This window comes from Glarea lozoyensis (assembly GCF_000409485.1).
Source record: "Glarea lozoyensis ATCC 20868 chromosome Unknown GLAREA16, whole genome shotgun sequence".
Classification (NCBI taxonomy): Eukaryota; Fungi; Ascomycota; class Leotiomycetes; order Helotiales; family Helotiaceae; genus Glarea; species Glarea lozoyensis.
This window is the reverse complement of record NW_007360990.1, coordinates 1,361,514-1,382,805: the sequence shown is the minus strand read 5'-3', so window position 1 is coordinate 1,382,805 and position 21,292 is coordinate 1,361,514. Positions and strand designations below refer to the sequence as shown.

Below are 21,292 nucleotides of genomic sequence, written 5' to 3'. Positions count from 1 at the left end.
ATACGAATGGTGACCCATTGTGCGATCGCTCAATTGCATCAGAATTGTCGAACCCACAAGCATCATATCTCGAAGTGGATAAGTTGAGCTGGAATCAGCCCACAAGTCACTTACCACGATCACGTTTGTTTTAGCCCCCACGACTTCATCATCGCTTCTACTGGTCAACCATCAGCACTAGCTGTTCGAATTATAAAATTGCTCGCGGCATTCAGAAGATAGTCTGAGAAGCTGCAATCTTCTCCTCGGGGGTGATGGTCGCAACAATTGTTTAAAGAAAAGCCCGCCTTTTCTATCGCCAGGAAAGGTTTTGAAATATGAGAAACTATATGGTGAGTAGCTCGAGAGTAGTTCTTGTACTCTATAATGTGGCCAATCTTACCTACTTAGTGACGAGGAGAGTATACATAATGGCCTTCCCTGAGCAGCAAATACCAAAGTGATGCTAAAAAGGTGTCTCAAAATGCGAATGATCAGGAAGTCACCTTCCAAGGTGGATGTCAATGTATACTAGCACCACTTGCAAAGTTTTCCTGCCATGTTTTATTTTCCAACATTTGACATATGATTTTCCAATTCTCCGAAGTTGACACCGCTGCAACACGATTTGTTCTCTGACACAAGAGCTAAGTTCATGTAGGGAGTGATTCAAACCTTAGTAACCTTAAACACAGCCATATCATGCAATCCCAAACTCGCCGAAACACTCGTTCCCGAGCCAGTCGTCCCTCCATAAACCTCCGTCCAGTTATACGTACCAGCTCCCAATCCAGGAACATCTGCAAAACTCACTGAAAGAGTAGCGGCAGCGTCTACCGCAATAAGACCAATGACAACACCGTCGCTAAGCGGCCCAGCCCAGTAAGGATAAAGCTTTCCTGATACCGGAGCTGGTTTACCACTTGGTTTGAAAGGTGCGGCAGCTTTGCCCAGTGGGTCTTGGTTTATGGCTAGAAGTCCCTAAAGTTCAGTTAGTGATTGTTAGATTCTTTGTGGAGGAGAGAACTTACGGCGGTCTTGATAATTTTTAGGGATGAGGCGGAGATTTTGGAGAGATCGGTTCCTAGGATGATTGGTGATTTGGCAATACACCAAAGACCGAAGTGAGTACGTTCTTCAGCTGCGCTGAGTCCTCCGTTGCCGATTTCCTGACAATTATATTTAGCTTCCGCAATTCCTTGCTAAAAACTTTGGGATAATACCTACCATCATATCAAGATCATTGAACCCACCCGGCCCAGCAAACCCAGCAATAGTCCCAGCATGCGCTCCAATTTTCGCAGCCGACGCCCAGTCATTCGTTATGTCTCCGGTCGTTCTCCATGAATTCCCCACGCTTCTCCCCCAAGTCCACACTGCATCATTCCCCCACTGACACATCGAGTAAAAGATGGGCCATCCAGACCCCGCAAGGGCGTCTCTCATTCTCATAAACCTCCCCGACGAGTTCCCGGACGGCGTGTAGCAGTTATCGTATTTCCAGTAATCCACTCCCCAGGAGGCTAAGAGCTTTGCGTCTCGCACTTCGTTGCCTTGGGATCCGGGGTAGCCTGCGCAGGTTTGAGTGCCGGAGCAGCCGTAAAGACCGAATTTGAGACCCATGCCGTGGATTTGATCGGCGACGGATTTTATGCCATTTGGCCATTTTGAGGGGTCGGCTACCATGTCGCCGTTGGAGTTGCGGTTTTTGTTCGCCCAGCAGTCGTCGATGTTGACATAGCTGTATCCTAGGTCTTTGAGGCCGAGATTGACAAAGGCTTTGGCTGCTGTGAGTGCGTTTGCTGCGGTTGCGGTTGAGCATCCTCCTACATTCTATACTTTAGGTCAGCTGGCTTTCAGATTTGACACCGCTTAAAACCTAATGGAGGACCTCTCTCCAGTCTGACTTACCCAGCTATTCCAACCAAGTGCTGGAGTCTTACCCAGGCCATTATCTAGTCGTTTGTTAGGCTCGAGTGGACTTGCGTTAGCCACTGTGACCAGTGTTGTCAAAACAAGAGGCAATATCATTGTGGCTTGGAGCATCGTGTCTTTAGGTGTTGTATCTGATTGAGATGGAACGGTATTGTGCTTTATCGAGAGTACAAGATCTGGGATGTTCTAGAAATCTCAACGACTTTGACTAGTTTTTAACAACCTGAGAAACGTCAGCTGACTATAGCCAGATACTCAACGATATTCATTGAGGTAGATAATTTACTAAGATTTCCCAGAGCGGGGTACGGATTGCTACCTTCCGCTCGATTTAGTGCTCCATTACAGCTTTTCCCATGACAATTTAAGCAGAGCATGAGGTACATGATTAGTTTCTAAAGAATAGCCGAACATTCGAAGGCATTGCACAGCTTTTGCGTCGTGAATGCGGAACGACTCTCAATCCCATCCGTCGATATCAAACAGTACATAACTTGTGCGGCAAGTAGGTTCAATCTTCTTGGGATTATCCTAATTTGATAGAATCACGTTGGGCAAGTCCCAATATAAATGCAACAAGTGATTGGCTGAGCTCAGTGATTCAGGCATATTCTGACCAGAAGCATAAAATAAATGCAGCAAACTGATTCTGATGGGAATTCGCCAACTAACAACTGAATAAAAGAGCGGTCCGCAATCAAGCACCAACCGACGTGCATTTTCTAAAATCGAATCAATACCAAGCTCCATCTGCTTGTCGAAGTGGCATTAGCTTGCCGCACCCATCAGACGTCAAGGTTCGGCGGCACTCAAACTTGATCCCTACGAGACCAAAACCCCCCAAATATTTGGATCACAAACAACCTTGAAATCGGGAAAACGAATGAAACTGCCGAAACAGATAAGATTGACCGATTACAAGAAGCTATACTATCGAAGATATAACTATTAGCGCGCCAGTGCATTCCAAGACTGACGAGACACCTTCTCAATGTAACAGTGGCAGAAAACGACATCTAACAACTCTTCCTTAACAGGCCTATAACCTTTGCATGAGAGGCAATAAAGTATTTGCTCAAAAGAGGTACGAAAACGTAGCTTTTTAGTGCCGAATATTATTATTATACCTTAAGAAGGTGTATCCTCGGACTTGCAACTCACTGCTCGCTTGCGATTTCATAAGAGTCTAAAAGAACGTAAGACTATCGTCTTCAACTTAAACAGTAGAACATAGAGGATTGGTTTACTATTGTAAGGTGGGATCAGTAGACTGAAGAGTAGACACCACATCAGGCATGCGACCAGAGCAAACCAAGATTCATATGTTTCATCGCAACTAGTGATGAGAAATTTCATGAATCTTGCAACAACGATTGGGCAGTGAAAGGAATACTTTGTCAACATGCTGCTATTGATATTTACGAACATGGCTTGGCCAATGCATTGTATTCCTTTGACACTCCTTGTGTTTCTTTGCCTCTCTTTAAGAAGTTGACGTAAGAAATGAAGCGAGCGGAAGCGCTACACTGGCCTTAGAACCTGAGACCTTAATATGCTACGTTGAGACACGAGAGGAAAATACGACTTGGCCGTCTTCTTAACTTGCAAAGCAAAAGAGAAATCGACGGAAATTCGAGAGTTGAGTTGATCGAAATTGTATGTCATAATTTGGACATCCTTCCAGTCCCAAATTGTAACCACTAGGTATATCCGTTCGTCCTTTTGTTTGCACGGGCAATGGATACCTCCAAACAACAAAGGCAAATGAATTGTAAGAGAGTAAGCTGGCCTGAAACTTTGAAATATGCAGACATGCAGCTTATCACAATCCGCAACGGGATGTCTCTTCTCCTCTGAGTTGTCGCTTGCCACTTGGCTGCAAAGATGTGAAAGCGATACGAGATGCAGAATCAACGAGCTGGTTTCACGTACTATGATACTTCTATGGCTGGAAATGCAGCTTCTTGACTCGACTTCCAAAGAGACTTCATGTCGTGAGGGGTTTGTTGATCTGGAAAACTTAGTCGAGTGGCAAACCGACGTACGAATGGCCCAAGTCTATTCGTGGTCCCAAAATAGAAATACGACTACGACTTCGCCCCACCTACGTAGGTACTGATCGACCAACGGCTTCCTCCACATCCAAAAGAGAGCTGTATATCATCGCCAGCTTGGGCAGAACTTTTGGTTTCAGGTTCTGGATAAATACAAAAAGAGGCAACAAACTGCCGAATCATGGGATTCATCAATGGCGATGATGGCAATGCGACCATGGCCTTTTTGAAAGTGTAGGGTTCCGTTCGTGGTGACGTCGGCCCTCAGACTTGACGACAAGCTTTGGGCCTTATCTGTTTGTGTTATTGACATGGTCTGTTGTAGAGCTTTTGGCAGTAGTTTTTCGACTTTTGGTGCTCCGTCGTCGAGGAATTATGATTGATGGTTTTTGTTTGAGCATATCATGGTAACCATGCGATTTGAAGAATGAAATAGAGAGAAAGCAACTCGAGAGGGGAATTTGCAGTGGAGGTTTAACTGTCATGAGTAAGCGGGAGGCTGGATAGCGGGGCACTTTGTGAATCTTTGCGGGAGTTTGTCCCGAGATACGGGTAAGACGGGCCTTGTGACTTCGAGGTTTCTCTTAGTTATTGTGCGATATCTCTAAACATATAACTGTCCGAAGATATGAAAGTATTAAGACGCAAATTTTGAGCAAGTCTTTGGGGTCAATAATTGATCAAGTACGCTCGAATCTTACAACTTTGAGGTTGAAGCAGGACTTACCAACGGACCACCCTGTCTCCCGAACTGGACTGTGCATTAGAACTGGACCATTTCCTTGGCTTGAGATATTTTCCTGGCGACACCACTGATAGTTGGGGAACTAAGTTCTTCTGAATGGCTTCCCCTCCCGTAGCTTGCAGAAGTGAAAGATGCTACGGCTAGACTATCTCCAACTAAGGTGGAAAACGTGCATTATACGAAGTTTTGGAGAGGAAGAAAACCAACCAGGTAAGCTACGATCCTTGAGGGTAACGCCTGTCGATGATCAATCGTTGCAGCAACATACGTTTGTTTTCTTGGAATAATCTAGCTGCTTGACTTGGGCTACTCCACTGCCGTAACGTACCTTAGCTAAGTTAGCTCGCATTCATGATGGCGACTTCCCAACGATATAAGAAACTTGTGCCTCTTCCCAAGGTATTCTGACCCGCTTCGTATTCCATCAAACCAACCCTTACCATTGCGACCCTCGTTCATCGCATCTTCTCAACTCGTCCATAAGTTGATCCATTCGTTCGAAGCGAGAGCAGGAAGAAAGAGCGGAAAATTGTTATTCTTATTTCGTAAGTTCATGATTTTTTGAATGTTCTAAACACCATCGCCTTTGCCAAAAAGACAAAAAAGAGGCTGGAGGGGCGTCATGTTTGTTGTCGGCCAATACTTCTGCCCTGCACCTCGGTACGTTGCGCTTGCAGCTCAATACGATATGGACGGGTTCAAGGATGCAATCAATATCGCCGCATGCCCAGGTGGTTGTCATCGTCAGCCACCATCCGGCGTGTTTGATACGAGACTTGAGTTTTTGAACACTCTTTACAGAATATATGCAACTTTCATCCATACAGAGTTGGCTGCCATATCACTCGCAGTTCTCACTCATCTTCTACGAGCTCCGTCATTCGTTCACGTCGACGACTTTGGCTTCTTGCGAACGACCTCAGCTGTTTTGCTTTGAGACCTGCAGCTTCTCAGACACCTCAGCTCACTCATCGCCCTTTGCCAGCCTCTGATTTGGCCTCGTCGTCATGGAACGTGCTAACGATGAAAAGATTGATTATTCAGACGTTCGTTCGCTCAATCGATCCTCAACACCTTCCGATATCGAGCAATTGAAAACTCTTGACGAAGCCGATCGACGTCGAAAAAAGATGGCTCGAAGAAACTTGTTGACTATCCTTCTCCTCTCTGTATTCGCAATCGGGGCCTTCTGCGCTACCACAAACAATATTGCTCGTGGCAATGTTCCCGCGGATGAATTATCGAAATTCCAATCGCTCCTCGATTCAATTGACCCGACTCACCTCCACGACGTACTACACTCGCATTTGAAGGAGAAATTTAAGCATGGAGTTTTTGAGGAAGATAAGAAAGCTCTAGAAGCTGTGCATCAAGAGGATAGGGAGGCTGCTACTAGCCTGGTGGAATTGGCCAAAAGACAAAACAATGGCACGACTACTGCTCCACCACCACCACCATCGACTAGCACAACTGTAGTGGTCCCAACAACAACATCGCCAGCAAGTACAGTTACTAGTACTTCAACGGCGCCAGCTCCTGTGGTGCCCTCGACGTCGACGAGCAATCCACCTCCAGCTCCATCTCCTTCCACGTCGACAGTTGCACCGTCGCCATCAACCAGCACCCCTCAAGCTCCAGCAAGCACGACGACAACCACGCCACTCGCCCCAGCTACTTCTTCCACTCCTTCTCCTCCGTCTACTCCGTCTAACAGCCCAGATACGACGCTGACGACGACTCAATCGCCATCTCAGCAAGGTATGTACCATTCCAATTCGTCTTTTCTTCTCTATTGCATGCTTGGCATGAAAGTTCATGTACGAAATCGTTGAATTGGCTTGAAATCTGGTCGCTTGAATGAGCTCTATGACATGACAACTTGCTCCACGAAACCATCCTATGCATCCTTCATCGAATTATAATCATCACACACCAACACGTCGACATTACCTTCAGCAAATGCCCTATACAACTTTGTCTACGCGTACTCGATCACACCCAGCGTTGTTTTGTCTCTGCAGCTTGACCTTTTAACACCGTTTTTAACAGCTCCGACTACCACGACGATCGTAAATCCGGCTCCATCAAGCTCGGCCCAATCCGCCCCGGTACAAAATCCACAGAGCTCTCAGGGATCTCCTTCGTCCGCCTCTAATTCTCAAGGCCCTGCCAACTCTCCTACGTCTCGAGCCTCTTCTCCTACTACTTCTCAGGGTCCTGTCACCTCTTCTACTTTTCTGGCTCCTTCCCCTACATCTGGAGAGACACAAGTATCAACCTCTGTTGAGAGATCCTCCTCTTCACTGGTAGTGTCTTCTCCGGCTTCTTCCCTTATGTCTCAGCAGACACGAGAATCTACCTCCGCCGAGGGCCCATCCTCTTCCCAGGCCGGGTCCTCTACTCGGGCAGGATCTACCTCTCAGAGACCTCAAGCTTCGTCAGATACTGTTAGTTCTCGTCCTAACAGTCCTACAGACTCGTCTTCCAACAATCAATCACCAACCCCAACTCCAACTGGTGGAAATAGCAACCCAACCGAGACCCCTAACGAGGCTGAGCCTTCAGTTACTCAACAAGTCGTTTACAAAACCACACTTCCCAATGGTGCGGTGACCACCGTTACTTCGATCACGGTCGTTCCAGCTGCGGGAGAAGTCACCGGTGCAAATGGTGCCACCAGAACTAGCGTCGGCAATGCGGGTCTTCAGACCGGTGCTGCAACCAGAGAGCGTTCTGGCATTAATGTTGCTCTTTTAGGAGCGCTGGGGATCGCAGCGGCAGCTGCGTTATAAGCGACGGATACATTGTCTAAAAAATTGTTTAAACTGCGCAGCATAGCGATAATGGCGTTTGGATGGGATCAGCATACTTGGGTTCAAAAATTACGTATAGTACTAACTAATGTCTCTCCTTAATATACCACGTAACGGGATTTGTTTTGACGGATTTCCCTACTGGGATTTCGTCGTTGGAATTATAGAGTTTGGAAGGCTGCCAGGTCATAATAGACGGATCAGAATGGAGTGTTTGGATACACAGAAAAGGAGGGGAGGATGATTGAGGCAGAGTAGACCTTGAGAGCCTTGCTGAAAGGCTCCGCACATCATCATGAACAACATGATATCCTTTATCTACCTAAGTAGTTTTGACGCACACCCTACACAAAAGGAGATGGGTTCTTGTACATATCAATTATCAAAACACGTTCACATCCCTATTTTGCGCTTTTGTGGTAGGATTTAATTCCTCTTAAGTATTTCGACGCTTGATGGCGAGAAGAAACCAGATGGTCAGTACGCTGCCTCGAATAATTTTCCTCACTTAGACCTTACAGACACATTGCATGCTTGAATGTCTGTGATGTCAGCAGAAGATGTGACTTTATGATTATAAGTCTCAGATTGATATAACTAGTTACAATGTATCTGCATGTTGCAATTAAAGACTCGATTGTCTTGAAATGCCATCCTAGACAGTGGTTTGGCTTACGAAGTGTGCCTCGAAAAAGTGCCTTAATTTATATCTCATAACTGTACATTGATATTCGGTACCACGGCGGGTATTAAGCAAGTGGCAAGATTGTAACGCTTGAAAGTTCCGCATCCAGAAGCGCCCCAACTCCACCAAAATCCGTCTCTCTCCTCACATGCCGTTTATCTTTCCTATTAACCTCTTCTCCCAAAACCACCAAACCACCTTATCCAGGTCCAATACGCGGCATATCGTGATGTTCACTCAACGTACTCAGATACGTATTCAGCCCTTCCACCCGCTGTTTATGTGTTTTCGGCCCTTCTTTCTCGAGGCGGCGTTCTAACTATATCATAATTTACATCAGTCTCTATACTTAAGGGTCGGGAATAGAGGGTATGGGGCATGGAGAATAACGTACACGTTTCCGTCTGGTCTCTTCATAAGCACGTTCCGTCGCCGTCTTCCCATCGAAGTCTTTAGGCTCCAATTCGCGCAAATCCAACCCTTCTTCTTCCTGTGCTGCCGCTTTCTTGCTAGAACCGGCGTCCGAGTCGATCGCCTTTGAGAGTCCTTCTTCGTTCACGGTCGGTTTCGACTTCTTCTTTTTCTTCTTTATGCCCGAGGGGGCGGAGGCACCTTTTAGTTTTAGACCGCCCCGGACGATGGGGGTGTAGTCGTCTGATGGCATTGTGGGCGGTGGGAGGAGGAGGTGAGGGAGATGGAGATGGTGGTGGATATGGGGAGTGGCAGATGAGGTGGCAGAATTATGGAGGTGGGTTGGCGGTGTATGGGAAGTAAGTGGGTCGTGAATGGGTGGATGAATTTGAAGTTGGAGGTAATGACAATTTTCTCTAGAAGAAAGGTGATTCTAATTTCATTAACTTTAATGGCAAGCAGTCAAAAGATATCTAAATGTCTTCAGGTTTCTTTTTTTTTTTAGAAATGGTCGAGACAAAGCTGGAAACGAATCGACCTCGCTTAGAAGCATTCATTATCCAGGGGCATATTGTTATCCCATACTTCAATAGCATTATTCAGTATAAGGCTTTTCACTGCGATAAATGTTGATTTCTATACTGCAAGCAACTTGTCTTTGGTTTCGTTGTCGCAAAGGAGTAGTCAGGACATTACCTTCCAGACCGTGATCAGGGGTAAGCTCGCTTAGCCAATACAAGTGAAGAGTTCGAGTTACTACTATTGAAAATCGTACTCAACTATATGTAGATGTTCTATTGATGTTTCTGGTAATATAAAATCTGAAATATTTTCCTACACGTCTTGAATAGTGAGGTGACAAAGAAAGAAACACTATACAGAAACGAGGACCGCGAAGGCGGGTAGAAAGATGACCGAAAATCATTCGTGTGTTGGAATGATCACGAAACGAGACAGGAGATAATGATGCTGAGACCGTAAGATATAGAGATAGTCAAAGTAAAATGTTCAATGACATGCCCGAATTTAATTATATTTACAAGAAGTCCACCTCGGGGTACTTCTTATTCGGCCCCTTCAACAACCCTTCACTACCTCCCTCGAAAACAAACTTGAGGTAATCATCTAAATAATCACCTACAATCTGATAAACCCTTTTCCCTGGTAGCTTACTGATCAAATCCTCCTCAGTATATTGACCAAATTGGCCTCGAACATTAGCAACATCGGCAATAAGGTTCAAATCCCAAAATGCACCATGTGCGCCGCCCAACAAACTCAGTTCTCGCTTCCATACATTCTGTTCTCCTAGAGCTGACCAAAAAGAATTCCAATCCGGATCTTCCGTAGAATTGTGACCTTGAGCACCCCAGAGGACGAATGACTGCTTGCTGTTCTTCTTCTCGCCAAATCCCGCCTGTACGACCTCACCATACAACAATCCGTCAAGATTGACCCCACCACGAATTCGAGGATCGAGTCTCATGGCCGCTGCAGTAGCAGCACCCCCAAAAGAGTGTCCAAACGCAGCAGCTTTATCCTTCTTACGGTCCTTCAATCCCAGAGTATCAAGCACGAATGACATATCAGCCGCTCTGACTGAGACAGCAGTCTCCGCAAACGTGAGGTTTTTCCTTGCGCTATAATGTCCTCCATACGCAATCGTACCATCGTCAAACTCTACAATATCCGTCTCGAAGGGATGGTCGATAGTGATGACTGAATATCCTCTACTGGCAATTTCGGAGGCAAGCGCGGAATAATAAAAGCGTGTAGTATTTCCTCCTGGCGAGAACAGCACGACAGGTGCGTCTTTCACGACCTTGTTCTTAGGAACACACAATTCTAGCTCAAGTTGACCTAGTACTCCGACTGGCCACTCGTAGGGGCCTAGGATACGATCTTCTTCTTCTGCAACTACGGATGTCATGTATGGGATCCGCTGTTTTGTTCGACATGATCTTGGGGCGACGGGATCGAATCGTGAGACAACTATACGGCGGTTTGCAATTGTGTCAAAACCCCATGGATCCGGGCGGGTTTTGTCAACTAATTGTATGTTTGTGAGAGAAACTCCATATTTGCCTGTTGGTGGGGGGATTAAAATTGTCGCAAATGAAAATGGTAGGAAAAGAAGAGGTAATAACATATTTCGGAGCGTCATTTGGATAAGAACACTGAGTAGACAATTATGAAGTTCACGAGATGTCCCTCAGGAGTCGTTCGGTATTTGTAGCTGTTGTAAGTAAAACTTTAAAGTTCAGCCTCAATATATCACACTCCAGCCAAGTCCATAAGTGGTGCGACTGTGGATCATGACAATTGCTGGGCACCGATGCACCTTCTTGTTCCATCATCTGGAAATACGAATGCGGGGTCAAGCTAGCGAGATTAGGAAGGTGGTTGGCTGCTTGCTTCAATTGTTTAACTTGTTTTTAAACGGCGTTCAAAATAAATTCTGAAGATCTTCTAACGGAGAAATATCAATTTTGAGCAGAGGATGTTTTTGAGTCGTTGGTGGCATTTCCGCTATCCCGCCAAGAGATGTGCTTCTCACAAATGAAATGGCAAAATACCCGGCTGGGAAGAAGGTTAAGATGATCAATGTCATCCAGATGGATAATCATAATATGAATATTTCTGGTAGTAATTTCTTACTGGAGATAAATATATAGCTACTCCAACTAAGCGATAAAGCACCTTCTTGCTCAATCTCTAACAAAAGATCTCTCTGTACCGTAAAACAATATGTAGTGAATGAAAAGATTACTTTTGGTGGAAAGGCTTTAAACCATAAACAGTTTTAATTACTTATAATACAGATCTTACTGTACAATTGATCTAGCGTGCCCAAAATCTAGACGCCAAGTCCTCTGACCTATTGTAACCACCACGAGTCCACGACCCAAGAACAACTGAATTTGCAAACTATACTTCTCCGCGTGATTGGCGCTCTAAGATAATTAGCTATGATCTCTCATTCAAACATTTTCCACTAGAAAAGCTTACTTGGACGTCGAATGAAAACTCGAATACGGTATCGATTTAGTATTGTTGCACCTTGTAATAGTAACCCAATAACTCCAATGATCACCTGAATACAGCAGATAGAGAGAAGGTTGGAGTGGATTCATAAGTGAGTTTGATATGGATCGTTGCGACAAATATTGGATGATTGGCACTCTGGTATTATTACTACTGAAAGGGGGACGAGATGGTTATATGTGACAGAATGAGGCTCAAGAAAATGTGTTCGGCAGAACAAGGCAATTAGACATGGTTCGTATGGGGGCGAACCATAAAATTAGTGAAGGCCACCGCCCACCTGAAAAGCAAAACCTCAGCGTCAGCTCCAACTTCTGTTTTATCAAAACCATCATTTACCGAACAATAACCGAAATCATCAACCTATGTACTGAAGTACTTGTTGAATGTCATCAAATATGTGACTTAATTTAGCGTATGGATGACAAAAAGTTGTCATTCTTTACTACTGGCTCTTCAAGGAGGTGCGGAAGGCAAGATTAATCAAGCTAGTTTCGTTTTGATGCTTTTGACCTTTGCCCCTTGTTGTAATTGATGACCTATAAGGACGCATTAGATATTCGAACACAACATCTTTTACAGCTTCAGGGTGTGGAAACTTGGGATACTTGAATAGATCAGGAACCGAGTTGCCATAGTTTCCAAGTTTAGTACCAAACCACTCAGTCGTATTCTTGGAATCAGGAAAGTCCAGAACTTGTATGACTTCCCATTCGGGGAAAAAGGTCTGTCACGTTTTCAAATGCTTGCTCTTCACAATTCTCAATGGGCGCGTGGGCGCAGCGAGAGAACGCAAAACAAGTAGAAAGAACTCGCCAAAGAGGTGAGATTCCTGTTTATCAAGTTCCAGATATGATCCACCAAGATCTGCCGCAAAATTACAGAGATTTGGTAAGTGTGGAAGAAAGTAGAGTGACTAGAAACAAGTTGCTGTTAGGCGAGCTCGCTACCCCTGAGCCAGTTCTCAACTAGTAAACCAACAAGGCCATCAATTATACCTACTTTGCATTGCAAGTAAAATATTCTCGCTTCAGAATTCAAGTAAAGTAATCCAATAATAATAATATATAACTGCGCCGGGGTATATCCATCTAAACCTATTTACAAAACGAGAAATCCCATTACTCAAAACTCTCCGCCGACTTCCCAGCAGCTTCATTCATCAAACCAGTCACTTCTCGACAGATCATATCAATCATTACCCGATCAACTGGAGTAAGCGTACAAGCTTGAGGTCTGCGGTTCACAACATCAGGATGCCAATTTCTGCATTCCCTTCTCATAAGTTTCGACCTATCCGCATCTTCTGGTATCGCCTTCTTGAAGAACTCCCTGACAGTGGAGGCCCTGACATCACTGTGTTCACCCGATAGAACAGGCCAAGGGATTGCGTCTCGCATACGCATATCACCATCGCTCTGCTTAGAAGCTCTGAAATCGGCCCATTGAGATTGGTACTTTTGCCATGCTTGCTGCCATTCTGCTTTCTCTTTCATCACTTTCTCTCGCTCCTCTCTTTCCCGATCGAGTCGTCTTTTCTCTGCTTTCAGGCGTATTCGTTCGTTGTCGGCGTCTCTTTGACGTTTCTCGTTTGCTTTTTTCTGTTTCTCCTTCTCTAGACGCTCATTTTCGAGACGCTCTTCTTCCAAGCGTTGTTTTGCCAGGCGTTCTTTTTCCGACCGGATTTTCTCGGTTTCTTCTTTCTGCTGGCGCTCCTTCTCTTTCTTCAGACGCTCTGCTTCTAATCGTTCGTGTTCCAGGCGCTGTTTCTCCAGACGTTCTTTTTGCAACCGTTCTTTCTCTGCTTCTTCTTTCTGCTGACGCTCCTTAGTCTCGCTTTCGTCTTGTTTGATTGTCTGTTGTTGAATCTTGGTAGATGTTGCTCCTCGGCCTGACGCTCGTTCTCGCTTCAGGTTGTTGAGTTCTTCTTGAAGTTCTGCCAGTAGGTCTTTCATGCTTCGCATCTCGTCTTCAAATTCATCCTTCACGGAATTTTCTCTCTTTGCTTTGCTGGGTTTGGCACTCTTGCGTCCAATCATCTCGGGCTCCATTTCTCTGATTTCTCCCTGCCACTGCATCACGAGCTCCTCTGCTTGGTTCTGGTGGTCTCTAACACACAATGCTGGACCGGCAATAGCCCGCATCTTCTTCTTGACAGCTGCACTGCCAGGGCGTAGATAAGCCATCTCCTCTAAGGTTCGTGTAATGAATTCTCGATTGTCTGCCCTGATAGGATTACGACAACGTCTTCGTTGAGAGGGAGCATGGCCGCAGCAAGTTAGGCGTTGATATCCTGGATCTGTGTTGATTATCCGAAGAGTCTTTGACGGATTCCATAATTTTTGTCCATCGTCCGTTGACTCTTCGGAACTCTCAACATAATAGCCCATTTTAATTATTATGTAGAAAGGCTTGTATGTAATTGAAGTGAATATAAAATGTGACTGTATACGATAACTGCATACACCGAGAATTGAAAGGTGTTAATGTACAGAGTACGAAGAAAAGAATCGCAATACCTCAAAGCTTCAAGACATGTTGCTCAACATATAAGATACATCGCGCCAGCACCACGCATAGAAATCTGTCGCAGGCCGTCTGAACCCCACCGTGTAATTGCAACACATAAGGTCAATTAATGGTACTTAGAGGCTATGAAACCCAGTACCAACAACATCACAGCCACGAAAGATAAGGAGATAGGGGGTTCCATTTCGCCTAAACGGATTGCCTGAAGCATGCAGTGTGCCACACTTTCTTCACTAGGATAAAGGTCACCAACGGGCGCGAAAAATTATTGGCCCAGATCCAGTGCGGTTACACAGAGCGAGGGTTATGGTTTTGACTGCGCCCTGAGGTTAATTCTTGAGCCACCTGCGGCCCAAGACGCTCACAGAGAAGCCCCACACCTGATATCGTCGCAGAAAGCACCTATGCCGGGTATTAATTGGTCGTTGACGAATTCGGAATATTCGGTCGACGGTGAAAATCAATGTGTACCGGTCATAAGAAGAAGGCTTTGGCAGACGAAGTGGAATAGTTCTATGCGGAAGCGGCTAATGGTCACGTGCGTTATGTGACAATCTGGACCTGTATCTGGTATGCCATGATTGCACTCCGTTATTTCCGCCGTCACTGACGTGAAATCGAAGAAAGGATTTGGCGATGGTCATTCTGTAATTTTCGCTCTAAGAACGTCCTTTACATTCAGCTGCTAGACATCTAAGAAGATGAAACAAATTATAGGGCCGTGTCAAGCCATCGTGAAAGGTCCTACATTCACTGTGATGGACCGCTGGGACAAAGTGCACGAACCGTATCTTTTGAATTTCTAACCCATGGCCATCCTTCGCGTTTTCCTAACTTCTGATGGGACTTCAAAATTGTGCCCAAAAGAATAACGCCGCAGAAATGCTACAAATATATTACATTTGCCAACCACTAGCCAGCTTTGATTATCCCTCGAAATGGCCAAGTCGTAATAAAGTGCTGAGACCGAACCAGTTATACAGGTCAAGAGTCTGCACCACCACTGAGAATATCCCTGATTCCCATCAATTCCGCGACGACGATTTCCTCTAGTTTACTCCCTCCTGCGCCCCCGAGTCCCGCGGGCGCCTTCTCGACCTTTTGCCTAGCTAAAAGCTCATCTCTGGCACCCATGGGTAGAATTCTCTCCCTCAGAATGCTTCGAGCACCAAGCCAAAATTCAACGTTCTCAAGTATGGCCCCGGTATCTAGATTGACCTCGGGAATCTCGTTCGTGCCCTCTAGACTCTCCCTGAACCCAGATATGATAAAACTCAACAGCGCAAGGGAATGTACTTCTGAGCACATGCTAAGGGATATGAAGCGCGTTTGTGCCTTTGAAGCGGTTCGAGATGATTCAGGTGCTTCGAAAGCCTTTGAGCACTGTTTAAGAAGAGGCAAAAATTGATTGAGAAACATGGCCACTTCCGCCGCAATAGAGACCTGTACCGAATCGAGAAGGTTGAGGAGAAATGGGAGGATACCACGACACCAAATACTGTAGCAGCGTTGGAGACCAGTGCCCTCCGCGAATGGACTGACATTTCCCCGTCGAAGATATGATGTAATGTTTGCGGAAGCGATTTGGCCAAGAACACCGTCGATTGCAAGCTGTTCGGCCATGAGCGGCATGCTAGAAAGTTCGAGGAGAAAAAGTATACTAAGTTCGCCGTAAATGGGGTCGCCGTCAATGGCTATTCCGTCAGCCCACGAGAACAAAGTTGTGGCTACGCGAGCGGTGTCATTAGTGATGATAATCGACACAATCTGTGGTTGATATAACTCGATCCCAGGTATGTGAAGGCAAGAGTTTAGGATACCAGTGATCAAAGCGATATCCTCAGGTGAAGATCCCAAGGCGTTCTCGTGAATCTTAGTGGCTAACTCACGAAGCCCCATCGCCACCACGTATTTGATGATATCAAGAACAACCGAAGCTACTGGACTTGCCTCGGCGATCTTCTTGGAGACATTTGAATCTTCCGGCTGGATGTGCGTTGCGCTAACTGTATGCGCTCGTGTAGCGATGAACAATAGTCTTAACAGTGATCTATAATAAGGTGTATCATCTTCGAGCAGTTCTCTGTCGAAGGTGCCTCTAAAGTTGCGAATAGTGTCCCAAGTTTTAGCCAGTAACTGTTTCATCTGACCCAAATGACATTTCGCTTCGATTAAGCGCTGAGTAATGATGAGAGCAAGATCAGCGCGCTGGGCACATAGTCTTGCAAAGATTTCTTCAGAATGTTGGCTCTGTGAGTTCGCCGTTAGGCAATCGAGGGATACTTTGATCAGTGCTTCTTGTAAATTGACGTTTCCGTCGAGGCTGCTGGTCAATTCAATGGCGAGAACTTTCCAGCTGTGGAAAAGAGCCTAATCACATTGTTAGCTATGGTAATCACAACTATCAAATGTTAAAACTCACTATTTGTGCGTCGACAAGAGATAGGTTGACGTTCACAATCTCCAGACTAGCTCGATGACCATCATTGCCTTTTACACCAGTCCAAGATTGATTTGTTTGCAACATCTTGTCGGCTAAAGAAACGTCATAAAAGTACTGTCTCCCAAGCTGACGATCCTCTAAAGTGGTTCTTTTGAGGTCTTGGAGAGTGCACTTCGGATACCTGGCCTCGAAGTTCTGCTTCAACTGAAAGTGGATGGAGGAGTTCAAACTAGGAACGGAAACTCCAGATTTCCAATATAAATGTAAGTTTCTAATCATGTCTGGAATATCTGAAGGACTTCGCATCTGCCTAGCGTGGAACATATGCATGGCCAGAATTTCTGCGATTGTCGCAAGGATCTTGGTTTGAAAACATGTTTCAATTTGATTATCGACATTAGTTGAGGTTTGTAGTGGGCGAAGTGTGCCAACATATTCAGTCATTGATGAGATGAATTCGGCGTGCTTAGGCGATGCATACACGGTCCAGGAATAGAAGTTTTGTGAATACGAGACAAAGTCTAACATCGCCGTCGCCTCAATCTTCGATAGTTCGCGTATGTTCGAAAGCCGTTCTAGTGCTGTGGTCAATAAAGACTTGTCTAATGGCGAACTATCCTTCGCGTTTGATTCTTTCCCCAGCGCTTCTCGTGGAGTCTTGCCCGTGAGCAGATAGTTGCCAAACCATTGTTGCTTGTTGCTCACCACCATAGATAGGAAACGCCATATTGCAAGGACATTTTCTGGTCGTATTAAAGGTTTATCTAATTCTGACACAGCTTCAAGAAAGTTCTTGGCGGTGTGAGGCCCGAGATGGCCAAGCAGGGAAGGAGGCTCCGCGACATTGTTGGCGGTGACGATGAGGGCTTCAAACAATGCTACCACATGTATTTTGTAAAAGTCGTTAACAGCGTAGAGCCGAGCAATCAATGGGGCAGCTTTGAACATTTGATGCGCAAGCTCGGTTGGGGGCCTTCCAAGCAAATTGCTGACTCGCAATAATGTGCTCGAAAATGAAAAGACGGATGCTACTTGCGTAGTCCACAACTCCGATTCATTCAGCAATATCGTCAGGTCGGGTGTCTCAAGACCATCCAAAAACGCCACCAAGATTGGTTGGAATCTCAGGGAGCTGGAAGACGTAGACAGAAAGCATTCCACAATCTGCACTGCAGATGGAATTAAGACACCAGTGAGTTTAGATGTTGGTTCTGCTATCATCTTGTGCTCATTTTGTCGGATCTTCGATGGCAATTCGACAGCGTCGGGTTTCTCTAGTTTCGGGTTATTTTCTATGCCGTAAACATACCGAAGGATCTTGTCGAAAATAGTCGCGATGGCTTTACACAATCGCCGTCTGTCATTCTGACTGATAAACTTCCAACTGAAAGAACTCTCCAAAACGTCGGCCGAATATCGTGCGAAATGAAGAAGGACTTTCGATATTACTTGGTCGGCAATCCCAGCGCCCACATCACTTCCTTTGGCGAACCGAGCTGGCGAGTCTGATTCGCTTCTCCTCCTGATCGCATTAGCAACCACGTCCTCTATCAAAGCCTCGTACAGCTTGGTACAAGCAAATAGAAAGTCGTAACGGCCCAGAATTAGCTCCACGCCCTCGACAATGATTGACAGCCTACCCCCACCTCGATTGACGCCAAGAAGACTGCTTTGAGCAAGATGAGGCCAGACGCGCCCCGGGCAAATTGCAACGAGTGCATGGATGAAATGGATGCAGCTAACGAGTATACCCAATGGCACTTCTGAGCCAGAAGTGGTAGATTGGCGGTGTAATTCTTCCTCAAATATATCAAAGACAACGGTTATGATATCGCGATTTCGATTGAGGCCGGAGCTTGCGAGCTCTAACACCAGTTGAGCATCTTCTTGTGCGCTTCTATTGCTAGCGCTACCTTTCGAGTATCCCTGGAGGATGGTTGCGAATATGTCAATGATTTCGACTACAGAATCTCGATCCACCGGAGATCCCGTCGTGGCATCTACTAAATCGCTTGCTGTCAAGAATGTTTCTAAAAGTTTTCCGAAGTACTTCAATCCAGAGTACTGGTGAAACCAAAAGACTACTTTTGGCACCGAATCCGATATGATGCGTCCATAGGTCCCCGCTGGAATACAAAAGTCTTTGTCAACCAATGTCAATGCTTGTGACCTTGATTTAACTTTTTGATAAAGTCCGTTCGACCGTGGTGTAAAAAGATGTACCGGTGTCTTGAGGCGGACATTATTATTATTGTCCTCTTCTTGCGTAGTTTCGTAGTCGATAAAGTCCTCCGGCAATTGGTAGGTAAAGAAAGGAATTGCTTCGAGCCAGCCCACAGCAGATTTGGGATCGTTGCCAGCGTAGGTTGATGTACAGGACGCAACAGCATGAATCATGCGGAGAAACGGCTGAGGTTCAAAAGGATATCTAGATACAGCTGTCTGGAAGAAGATATTGATCCATTCGTTATTGTCAATAAAGTTCGCAACAGGATCAAATGCTTTGAATTGCGACTTTGAATTTACAAAGTCCCAGTAATTTTGGCCGCCCAGGAGCGTAGACAAGAGAGCCTCAACAACCTCCGGAATATAGCCTAATCCGTCATTGCTACTACCTAGGAGATCAAGGATGACAGACCGCATGATTGAACCGGTTTCATCTGCGAAAAAGGCCTCTGCAGTGTTGCCCAGGCGAAGAGCCATCGCATTCAGTGTCTCCAAGACGTGGCTTTGATTGACAGCTCTCCGAGCAAGAAAATCAATAGGGTCATCATCGTCCAGACTATCCATGATTGTCTCCATCATACCTTGGTAGGGGTCGGGTAAGATTGCGGTCTCTGAATCAGTAGACACACGTGGGTCAAATCTGCCTAGATTATCCCGATCTTCAATCTGGGTGGTTCTGGCACTAATTCTAGTATTGAGGACCTTCAGGATAGTAACCCAAGCAAGAATTGGAGGCCCGGCGGTGATGAAGCCTTCGTCTGCTGCATGCATCATGATTTCGTGAAGAGTTTCAAGCGTCTTGGTATTCAGTACAAAAGGCGCACCAGGCTCAGCAGTAGGTGAAATCGCCGCGGTCGAATTGGCATCGTGAAGGTATCCTAGGGTGCCCCCTAAGCTCAATAGAGCTAGAGACGCCGTCATTGAAGCAGTCTGTAGGGGAATGACAAGAGACTGAAGCGATGGGTCTTCCTGTGAAGAGTTAGTCAAAGTAATTCATAAAATATTATCTCGCCTCCCAGCCCGGAAGCAGCTGGCAGAAGACTACGAGTGCAATACGACGTACCATAGTGAACTGATCAAAGAATCCACAGTCCCGTAGTAATTCGAACCATCTCAAGATTGATTCAGAGGTAGGAAACTCATCATCAAAATAGATCAGATAGAACAATGTTTCCATCGTGTGCGTTGCTTCTGTGAGGTGTGTACGGATCCATTCCACTTCCAATTCTTGCCGCTCTCCGCTGTACCACCCACTGCCATTTCCAATAGACTCTACATTATTCCGAATAGCCTGAATACATCGTAATCGAAATTGTTCGGTGTTTTTAATGTCAGATGTCACAAACACCCTACCATTTCTTTGCAACCAGTTGTCGGCAGTAGGCGCTGTAGTTCGCTTCTGAGTCTCTAGATCTAAGCACTTCTTGATGTAGGCAGCCTGCACCAATCTGTTAAGACATTCGAGAAAATAGCGTCTTTCGGAAAGATATAGTAAGAGTATCCGTTGGCGCCTGTTATCTTCTGTCGCAAACTCTGTCTTAATCACTGTTATATCCGCGCCACGAGACAATAAAGAAGCTGTAACGGGACTTGTGAACTTGCTGTCTCCTGCAGATTCCCGAATACTAGCAAGTTCGGCTTCCGAGAAACGCCCAAGCAGTTTTGCTGTTGTCCGCGCCTGACATTCTTGAACCACAATTCTCAATGCCGAAACCTCATCAATCTTTGCAGAATCACTAAGCCACAGTGCGTCCGCTTTCACTTCCTTGATATCGTACCGGGCGTCAGAAGAAGGGGTAATGTTGATTGCTGAGGTCTTAGTCTCGAAGACCGATTTCGATTGAGCCGTCGCAGTAGAACGATCGAACGGCTTGGCTAGTAATTCTCGTACCGTAGAATTCGATAAGAAGCTTTCGACAACGGATTGTTCATCTTGTGCGCCTCGCTTGGTGCTTTCAATGGCAGAGAAGACGGCCTTCCATGAACTACAACATGGTCAGTAAAAGCAAAACTATAGATCAAGGATCGCCTACATAACAATTTCGTCCCCATTGAGACATTTGTCCAACGAGGGAAAATAGCTTGACTGTGGTGATGGTACCATTGCTCCCAAGCTGAGGAAGCCAACAGTGGTGTTATGCCGTGACTCGGGGCATGGGAGCTCGACGTCCAAGGTCTTGTATCTGAGCTGCGACTTTGCAATATCTCTCGACCTTTGGGCGACGCGCTCGAGAACTGCGCGAATGGCTGCAGTACCCGTAGGTGAATTGCCGTACTTTACCCGATATATGCACGGGCCATGCCAGTGCGTATTTTCAGCCTTTCGCGCAGCCTTCTCGATTCGTCCCGCAGTACGAAACCCCACATTATTGAATATCGGAGTCCTGACTTCTTTCATCAAATTATCCTTTTTCGCCATCAATTACA

General features: G+C 45.8%; 6 protein-coding genes across 6 annotated transcripts; 1 reads left to right on the top strand and 5 right to left on the bottom strand.

Annotated features, from left to right (window-relative positions):
* Positions 1 to 648: 648 nt before the first annotated feature.
* GLAREA_07717 ((Trans)glycosidase) lies at positions 649 to 2,025 on the bottom strand (the record flags this gene model as incomplete). Its single annotated transcript, XM_008082404.1, has 4 exons — positions 649 to 960; positions 1,011 to 1,148; positions 1,207 to 1,812; positions 1,891 to 2,025. 4 exons carry the CDS (start codon positions 2,023 to 2,025, stop codon positions 649 to 651), a joined length of 1,191 nt encoding a protein of 396 aa, XP_008080595.1.
* A 3,695-nt stretch (positions 2,026 to 5,720) lies between these two features.
* On the top strand, positions 5,721 to 7,505 carry GLAREA_07716 (uncharacterized protein; the record flags this gene model as incomplete). Its single annotated transcript, XM_008082403.1, has 2 exons — positions 5,721 to 6,471; positions 6,763 to 7,505. The coding sequence occupies 2 exons, from the start codon at positions 5,721 to 5,723 to the stop codon at positions 7,503 to 7,505; spliced, it is 1,494 nt and encodes a 497-aa protein (XP_008080594.1).
* A 905-nt stretch (positions 7,506 to 8,410) lies between these two features.
* GLAREA_07715 (uncharacterized protein) lies at positions 8,411 to 8,875 on the bottom strand (the record flags this gene model as incomplete). Its single annotated transcript, XM_008082402.1, has 2 exons — positions 8,411 to 8,530; positions 8,606 to 8,875. 2 exons carry the CDS (start codon positions 8,873 to 8,875, stop codon positions 8,411 to 8,413), a joined length of 390 nt encoding a protein of 129 aa, XP_008080593.1.
* Positions 8,876 to 9,658: 783 nt separating this feature from the next.
* GLAREA_07714 (alpha/beta-Hydrolase) lies at positions 9,659 to 10,771 on the bottom strand (the record flags this gene model as incomplete). Its single annotated transcript, XM_008082401.1, has 1 exon — positions 9,659 to 10,771. One exon carries the CDS (start codon positions 10,769 to 10,771, stop codon positions 9,659 to 9,661), a length of 1,113 nt encoding a protein of 370 aa, XP_008080592.1.
* A 2,017-nt stretch (positions 10,772 to 12,788) lies between these two features.
* GLAREA_07713 (uncharacterized protein) lies at positions 12,789 to 14,057 on the bottom strand (the record flags this gene model as incomplete). The annotated part of the gene is made up of 1 exon (XM_008082400.1): positions 12,789 to 14,057. One exon carries the CDS (start codon positions 14,055 to 14,057, stop codon positions 12,789 to 12,791), a length of 1,269 nt encoding a protein of 422 aa, XP_008080591.1.
* Positions 14,058 to 15,180: 1,123 nt separating this feature from the next.
* Positions 15,181 to 21,263, bottom strand: GLAREA_07712 (uncharacterized protein; the record flags this gene model as incomplete). The annotated part of the gene is made up of 4 exons (XM_008082399.1): positions 15,181 to 16,566; positions 16,619 to 19,834; positions 19,929 to 20,850; positions 20,899 to 21,263. The coding sequence occupies 4 exons, from the start codon at positions 21,261 to 21,263 to the stop codon at positions 15,181 to 15,183; spliced, it is 5,889 nt and encodes a 1,962-aa protein (XP_008080590.1).
* Positions 21,264 to 21,292: the final 29 nt, after the last annotated feature.